Raw genomic sequence first — 8201 nt, 5'->3', positions numbered from 1 at the left:
ATGACTGAAATGTAAGTCGTCCGAGTAAATTATTCAACAGACGACTGAAATATAAGTCGTCCACACCCTAAACATAACCCCTAAACTTAATTATCTAATTAAAGACTTCATAAAATCAAATCAAACTTGAAAAGTGTTTACTATACACATAAATAAACACATATAGGTGAAAACTAATTTTTGAAAAAAACATTTTAGTTTTCCAAAATCTAACCCTAACAATACATACAATACTACAACATATGTTTGCCAAACTCCTAAACCAAAGTATTTCATGATTCACTACTTCCACTCATCTATCTTCAAAACAAATCAATTTTATCATATCTTAATTTATATCACTTAAAACTGTTTATAATTACTTGATTTTTATTTTTCACGCATCAAAATATTTTTTTACAAGATTTATAAATTATTTTTAAAATAAACCGGTACCAGACGACTTACACTTCAGTCGTCCAGACGACTTCCAACATCTCAGACGACTCAGACGATTTACTAGGGCTATATTCGTAAAAATGGCTTCTGTTTTTTTGTTTGGTCACAAGGGGCTGAGCTGTAATTTCACTAGGCTTTTAGGTTATTTTTGCATTTGATTCAAGTTTGGGTATAGGTTTGGGGTTAAAATCAAGTTGTGGGTTAGTTTTGGCAAAAACCCCTTGATTTTATAATGAATTTGAATGGATTTATTTGGATTTTTTAGTTAAAAATATAAAAACTCAAATCTGAGGGAAAACCTCCGGATTTGCATATTTTACTTGGACTTATAAATACTATATGGATTTCTAAATCAATCCAAATATATAAACCAATGACACCTCCTTAGACTTTATCATGGCCAGATAAAAAGTCTTTGTTTTCTAAAAATGAATTTTCTAATTTCGGAAAACAATAGTATCACGTCAAACACATCCTAAAATATTTCCAAAAATATAGGTAACAGAAGCTAAAAGGAACGGTGGAGAAGAAAGCCAACGTACAAATATCTCTCTCCTCCTAGTGACTATATAATGGCAACCAAACCAAGAAACAAATCATAAATAAGAAAAATATTTTTTTCCAAACACTAATAATAATAAAACTAGTGGATTACAAAATATATAAACAAAAATAAAAATTGTAATCCCTAGTAACTAAAAAAAATCATATAATGGGTGTACATTTTGGAATATCTGTATTATTTGTTGTTTGTTTGCTAGGTTTATCAGCAAATGCTAAAGATTTCACAATCACTGCTCCTCCAGGTTCTGATATCACCAGCGTAAGTTCACAACCAACCTTTGACTTGACATTAGTGTTCTTGTTCACTAAGCAAGGTTAAAATCTTTTGGGATTCGATGCAGTTATTGTTGAAAACATTCAATGAGGCATGCCAGTTCCCAACCAAGAGCAGCGTTTTGATCCCTAAAGGTGAATACAAGCTTAGGCAAATAGAGATGATGGGTCCATGCAAAGCTCCCATAAGGATTACTCTTCAAGGCACTGTGAAAGCTGACGGAAACGTTAACGGGAATGACTACTGGGTCGCTTTCCGCAGGATTAATGGGTTTAAGTTGAACGGAGGTGGTGTCTTTGACGGTGAAGGTAACGCTGCATGGAGGGCTAATAATTGCCACAAAATGGCATTAACTCAGTGCAAGAAACTCCCTATCGTACGTGTCTATCTATCTCTATGTTTACATAATAAATCCGTTAAATAGAAAACAGTTTTGTTAATTTGTTTATGTTTTGTGTCATTGTTGAACAGAGCATACGGTTTGATTTCGTGACTGACGCTAAGATAAGAGGCATAACCTCGATGGATTCAAAGAACTTCCACATTAACGTGCTCGGGGCAAGGAACATGACATTGGAAGAAATCACGATCATTGCCCCTGAAGAGAGTCCCAACACCGATGGAATCCACGTGGGAAGGAGTGTTGGAGTCCAGATCATCAACTCAAACATCAAAACAGGAGATGACTGCATCTCTATTGGAGACGGGACGAGAGACCTTCTTGTCGAAAGAGTTACATGCGGTCCGGGACATGGAATCAGTATTGGAAGCCTCGGTTTATACGTGAAGGAGGAAGACGTCACTGGCATCAGGGTCGTGAACTGCACCCTCATAAACACTGACAATGGTGTAAGGATCAAGACATGGCCGTCTGCAGCTTGCTCCACCACCGCCTCGGGTATCCATTTTGAGAATATTATCCTCAAGAACGTTACCAACCCTATCCTCATCGACCAAGAGTACTGCCCCTGGAACCGATGCAACAAGAACGTGAGTACACTTTTCAAGAAAAATTTAAATGATCATAGTTTTTCTATGAGATATGCATAGATCAGTCCATGGGAACTGCTTTCATTGGATGATGATTCCAAGACGTTTTTGTTTGTTTGTAGAAACCATCAACAATCAAGCTGGTGGACATAAGCTTCAAGCATATCAGAGGAACATCAGGGAACAAAGACGCCGTTAAGCTTTTGTGCAGCAAGGGATTTCCGTGCAAGAACGTGGAGATTGGTGACATTGACATTAAGTACACCGGAGCCGATGGTCCAGCGACATTCCAATGCTCCAACGTATCTCCCACGTTGATGGGAACTCAGGTCCCTAAAGCATGTAGCAGCCCAGTGACTAAGCTACCAGGCCAGTAAGAAATCTCGATGCGATAACCAATACACAATCTAAAATGTACAACCCATAATGTATGTTATATTCTTTCATTTGATTTTATTTGTAAAAAAAAAAAGCGTTTTTGCTAGCTATCTTGTATAACATGCATCATTCTTGAGAAAAAATATAATAACTTTATAATTGCTTCTATACTAATCAAACGAGTAGATGGTCGCATTGACATACAAGCGGCTGAAGGAAAAACGAAAAAAAAAAAATTAAAGCAGGAAAAACGAATTTGCAAAGTTTTTTTAAAAATTCTATTTTCTAAAGTTAGAATTAGCACCCTAGTTGTCTCAGACTTAATTTTCAAACGTTATACTTCTGCAAAATCTTTTATCGTATCAATGCTATGGAGATAAGCTCATATGATGGCTCAAGTTGTGTCCACTTGTAAGGAAGGTGTAAAATAGCCTTCGTCCCGAGAAAACAACCTGGGATTTATTAATGGCTCCGTGAAAGCACCGGAAGAAGAAGGATCAAAAGACGACGAGGATTGGCCAACGGTTTTGCGGTGGTAACGTCATAGCCTCATAGGAGAGTTCACGTTGATATAAAATGAGAGAATAGATGGAAGTTTTTTCATCTGATAGAGTCCAAAGCTAATTTGCATAATTCTTTCTTTTCCTTTTTGACTTCAAAACATCCACCATATTCCTCGATCAACAAAACTTTGGTGAACCTTTATATTCACCTCTTCTCTTGTTATCAATCAAAATGCCAAATAGATTAATAATAAAATATATTATTTTTTAAAAAAATCTAAAATAATTGAAAAAAAATAATGACGTTCTTTAAAATGACGCTAACGCCACTAACTAAACCATAAATCTTAAATTCTAAACCCTAAACCTTAAATCTAAGCCCTAAACCCTAAATTCTAAACTCTAAATTCTAAACTCAAACTCTAAACCCTAAACCCAAACCCTATATCTTAGACCCAAATCCTAAACCTTAAACTCAAACCGTAAACTCTAAACCCAAACCCTAGACCTTAAACTCAAACCCTAGATCCTAAATCCAAACCTAGACTCTAAACCCAAATCTTAAACCCTAAAGAAACATCATCAACATTAACTCAAACCTTTAGGATATATGATTTGGGTTCAGGGTTTACGATTTGGGTTTAAGATATAGAGTTTGGGTTTAGAGTTTACGGTTTGGGTTTAGGGTTTAGGATTTGGGTTTAGGGTATAGATTTAAAGTTTAAGGTTTAGTTAATGGCGTTAAGATCATTAAAATTGGAGTTATTATTTTTTTCAATTATTTCAGATTTTTTAAATAAAATTAATCTATTTTATTATTAATCTAAGTGACATTTTGATTGGTAATAAGAGGAGAGGTGAATTTAAAGGTTCACTTTAGGGGTGAACCTAAGACCATGTCCATCGGAGATTCCTAGATGGGGTTCCAAAGAAAAGAAAGCAAAAAAAAATATGAAAAAAGAAAAGAAGTTAGAGGACCGCCCATTAAATTAAGATTTTAAGGATTGATAAGCAACCTTACGTGTCAGCTTCTTATTTGACCGCCGATGTATCTCTCTCTCTCTTTCTCCTGTTTCAGGGTTTCACGCGAAATCCGATTTTTTTTCCTCCTCCTTCTTCGATCTCTCCATCTTCTTTCTGGCGATTTTTTTCTGTCCACTCTTCGATCTATCCATCTTCTCTGTCGTATCTCTGTCGATTCTTCTATCTCTCAATCTTTTATGTTGATTCTGATGTCGATCTCCTTCGGTGAGACTATGATGAAGATCAGAAAACAGAAGCGACTTCTTCAAAGGAATCAGCTTCAAGTGAAAGCAAGGATCGAGGCAAGGATGAAACTCATACAAGAGGCGAGATCAGACTGTAAGTACACGAACATCCCTTGTCTGCTTTCTTAAAAACTGTTTAAAACTGATGTCGATGGTGATTTATCTGATGATCTTGAGGAAGGTGAAATCTTTTACAGTAGTGTCTGTTGAAAATATCGAAACTTTAGCATAGAAACAGAGTTTGGGTTGGTTGATTTTAAAAGTGATGATGCTTAAGATTCGTTTACCAAGTGATGATGATGATCTTGTGTTGGTTTGTTGATTTTAACAATTGATGATGATTTTGTTTTAAAGTGAAATAAGTTTTGAATATTAGATCCATTTAAACAATCTAAGCGATGCTTAACAAGAAGATAAAATTTGTTAAGGCTTTGTGATAGTTTTGAAATTTAGTTCCATTTAAACCAAGGTTTTAATTTTACTTTCTTTGTCGCTCTGTTTGTCTTTATGATTTGTGTCTCAGTTTGTTTGTCTTAAACATTGTCATGGTTTGCTTGTGTTCACTGTCTTGCTTTGTATGTTGGAAAGTCTGCTTGTGTTCACTGTCTTGTTTTACAGTAGCAGTGAGTCTGCTTTTTGATTTGGCACCAATGCAGACAAACCCGAGATCACTGTCTTGTTAGAGTTGTGTCTGTTTGTGATCCACCATTCATGATCGATATAAAGTAAAAAGAGTTGTTTCACTTCTTGTCGCGCTTGCTTACTGTATTTTCTTTAAAAAAAATATTAAAAACTTCAATGAGGTTCTCCATTGGACGGTGAAAAAATTAATTAGACTAACATAGATTCTAAACTTTTCAAATCACAAAATCAATTACTAATTTATTTATTAGAGTCCCTAAGGGTCTATCTAACCAATGGACTTTCTCTAAGTCTTGTTCTTCCTCGATGGACATCCAAGTTGGCCACATAAGTGGCAATAATAATTGGGCCCATAATAATTTTAGTTCTAGACAATCCAACTAACCATGCATTTCGAAATTTTCAGAGTTACATCGCCATTAAATTTCAAAAATGCTAAAAAAAAACTTAGAACGGAAATCTTATTGAGATACACCCGATTTACAAATTTTCTTATTAATTGTAAGAATGAATAATTTACAATTATGTTTCTCAAACATTTCAATTTTTTTTAAAAAATACAAAAAGTCTTTCAAAACCAAAAAAAAATTACCGTATGAAATTTACTGGTTGTAACGATATTTAAATCACTACTAGAATAAATAAATTACATATACAATAACTGGGACATGTATTCTTTTGTAACTAAAACTTGGACATGTATTCGCAAAGATAACTTTGAAAATATTTTTAACGTGCTGGTTTGTGGTATATGGAAAGGCTTAAGATAATTGATTTAGTTATCTATGTCATCAAAGTGCACTTATTTTTTCCGTCACACATCCGTTTAGAATTTTAGGGTTAAACGTACTTGAGTTAGAATAGTGAAAGGATGGGTATCGGGAACTGATTCGCGATACCGTGTGAGTGAAGCCAAAGCATGGAGAAAGGTCATGTGGTGATTGTAGGATCTGTAAAGAATGATTTGAGCCTTCGAAAAAATTAACGCACCGTTCTTAAGATGGTATGGGGCCAACGGGCCGAGTGAGCGGGCATGGGTGTCCCATTAGCCATGAATGAGCGGGGCGTTACAAGTGGTATCAGAACCGAACCCAGACGAGTGTGAAGTCAGACAAGGCTCACACTAACATCTCTTGGACGCAACGAGGACGTTGTGTTCTATGACAAAGGTGAATTGTAACATCCCGGTTTCTTGTATATGGAAAAGCTTAAGAAAATTTATTTGACAACTTATGTCATCAAAGTGCATTTACATTTTCCGTCACACATCCATTTAGAACTTCAGGGTTAAGCGTGTTTGAACTGGAATAATGGAAGGATGGATGACCTATCAGGAAGTGATTCGCGATACCGTGGGAGTGAGACCAAAGCACGGGAAAATGTCATCTGGTGATTACAGGGTCAATAAACAATGATTTCAAGTCTTCGAAAAAATTAACACACCATTCGTAATATGGGATGAGGAGCATGCATGGATGTCTCAGCAGCCATGGGCGGGCGGGCCTTACAATATTCTTTCGGTATAAGGTGTTAACAATAGATAAACATCTCTTTCGCTTTGGTGGAATGGTACCTCACGGATAATAATCCTGGCCGTTGAATACAATGCCACAATGTTAATTAAGTACACGCTTAGGCAATTTAAAGAGTAACGTCAAACCAATGCATGCACGTAAGAATCTAAATCAATACAAAATGTAAAGAGTTTCGGACTATTTTGGTTGTGGACTTTAGAAAAAAGAAGAAGAGGAAAGCTTCACCAAACCAAACTCATCAGCGATGTTGTTTTAGTAAATTGTTAAGAGTTGTTGGACTTGTTTTCAACTCGATAACTCCAATTCGTACTCATTTGAATTTTCCGTCACAAATCCATATCCGTTTGACATATATTATAATATGTTCCAACAGTATATATGGAAATAGGTCTAATATTGGACACCGCACCAAAAAGGTGTCATGTTTACTATATATGTAACATGTAAAAACAATAAGTTAGTTTAACAACTATAGTCTTCTCGTTAAGTTTTGAAAGCTTTGTTTGACCGAGAGATGTACATATTTGTTGGAACAATGTGAACCCATAAATCAAAACTGGACCAAAGAGATGTAGTTACATCCATTAATTTCTGTCGACCAGAAACATATTTAATGCATGGTGAAATGATTTTTACAGTAACAGCACGACCGCTCCACCGGTAGTGGACCTTCCGTTCACGTCTGTTCACTCGACGTCGGCATGTATGTTTTCTCTCGTGCATTAATTTTTGTATAGACTCTAAAATTTTGTTTATATACCTTACAGTCACCAGATTAATTTTTCGTGTTTCGTGTTTGTTCACACAGTATCGCAAATCATTTCTTATAAATCATTCATTTTTTCACTATTCTAATTTAATTACGTTTAGTTATGAATTTTTTTTAAAATAAACGATCGCAAAGATGAATGCACTTTATTAACATAGATTATCAAACCAAGTATTTAAAAATCTTGCAACATACACTATCATATACCATAAATCTGCGATGTTACACGATAATTCACAAAATATCTGATAATATCGTACTTTTGATTGAATTAATTTATTTTTAAATATTCTCATATGAATAAAAAAACTTTAGTATTCAAGAGTTCTACAGTATATATATAGTCATATGGTGTAGATGTCTTGTTTCTGAAGCTAACATAATAAGACAGGATTTGTGTATGAACATCAATGATATAACATCTTGCACATCCATAGTTTCTTATGGCCAAAGTTAACTAATTTGAGAAAGACGTGGAGAGCTAGAGGGGTCCTTAAATACACATATATGAAAGGTGAGAAACAGAGTGTAGGTTTTAGACTGAATGTAACTTTATTCAAATACTTTACATGAGGTGAATACAATGGCTTATATAGAGGCCTTAGAACAATCTAGACTAGCCATAGCTGTAAAGTTACAGTGTCAGCATATGACAGTCTGTATAGGATCAAAACGGTTACTGAGGATGAGCATTTCATCCCTTTCCTTAACGTTACTTGCAGGTACACACTTTGGTGAAGTTCTTGTCATTACTTGAAGACTGTAAGTGGGCTTCGTCATTGGGCTTGTGGCACTAGGCTTGATCTTTGATGATGGGTTACTCACATCCCCCCCCCCCCC

At 35.3% G+C, this 8201-nt stretch overlaps 1 protein-coding gene across 1 annotated transcript; it reads left to right on the top strand.

The window, feature by feature from the left end:
- Positions 1 to 1037: 1037 nt before the first annotated feature.
- On the top strand, positions 1038 to 2803 carry LOC106304455 (polygalacturonase). Its single transcript, XM_013740863.1, has 4 exons — positions 1038 to 1261; positions 1344 to 1652; positions 1748 to 2266; positions 2389 to 2803. Exons 1-4 carry the CDS (start codon positions 1151 to 1153, stop codon positions 2641 to 2643), a joined length of 1194 nt encoding a protein of 397 aa, XP_013596317.1. The 5' UTR covers positions 1038 to 1150; the 3' UTR covers positions 2644 to 2803.
- The last annotated feature ends 5398 nt before the right edge of the window (positions 2804 to 8201 follow it).

This window comes from Brassica oleracea, chromosome C7, assembly GCF_000695525.1.
Source record: "Brassica oleracea var. oleracea cultivar TO1000 chromosome C7, BOL, whole genome shotgun sequence".
Classification (NCBI taxonomy): domain Eukaryota; kingdom Viridiplantae; phylum Streptophyta; class Magnoliopsida; order Brassicales; family Brassicaceae; genus Brassica; species Brassica oleracea.
This window is presented reverse-complemented; position numbering and strand designations above follow the sequence as displayed.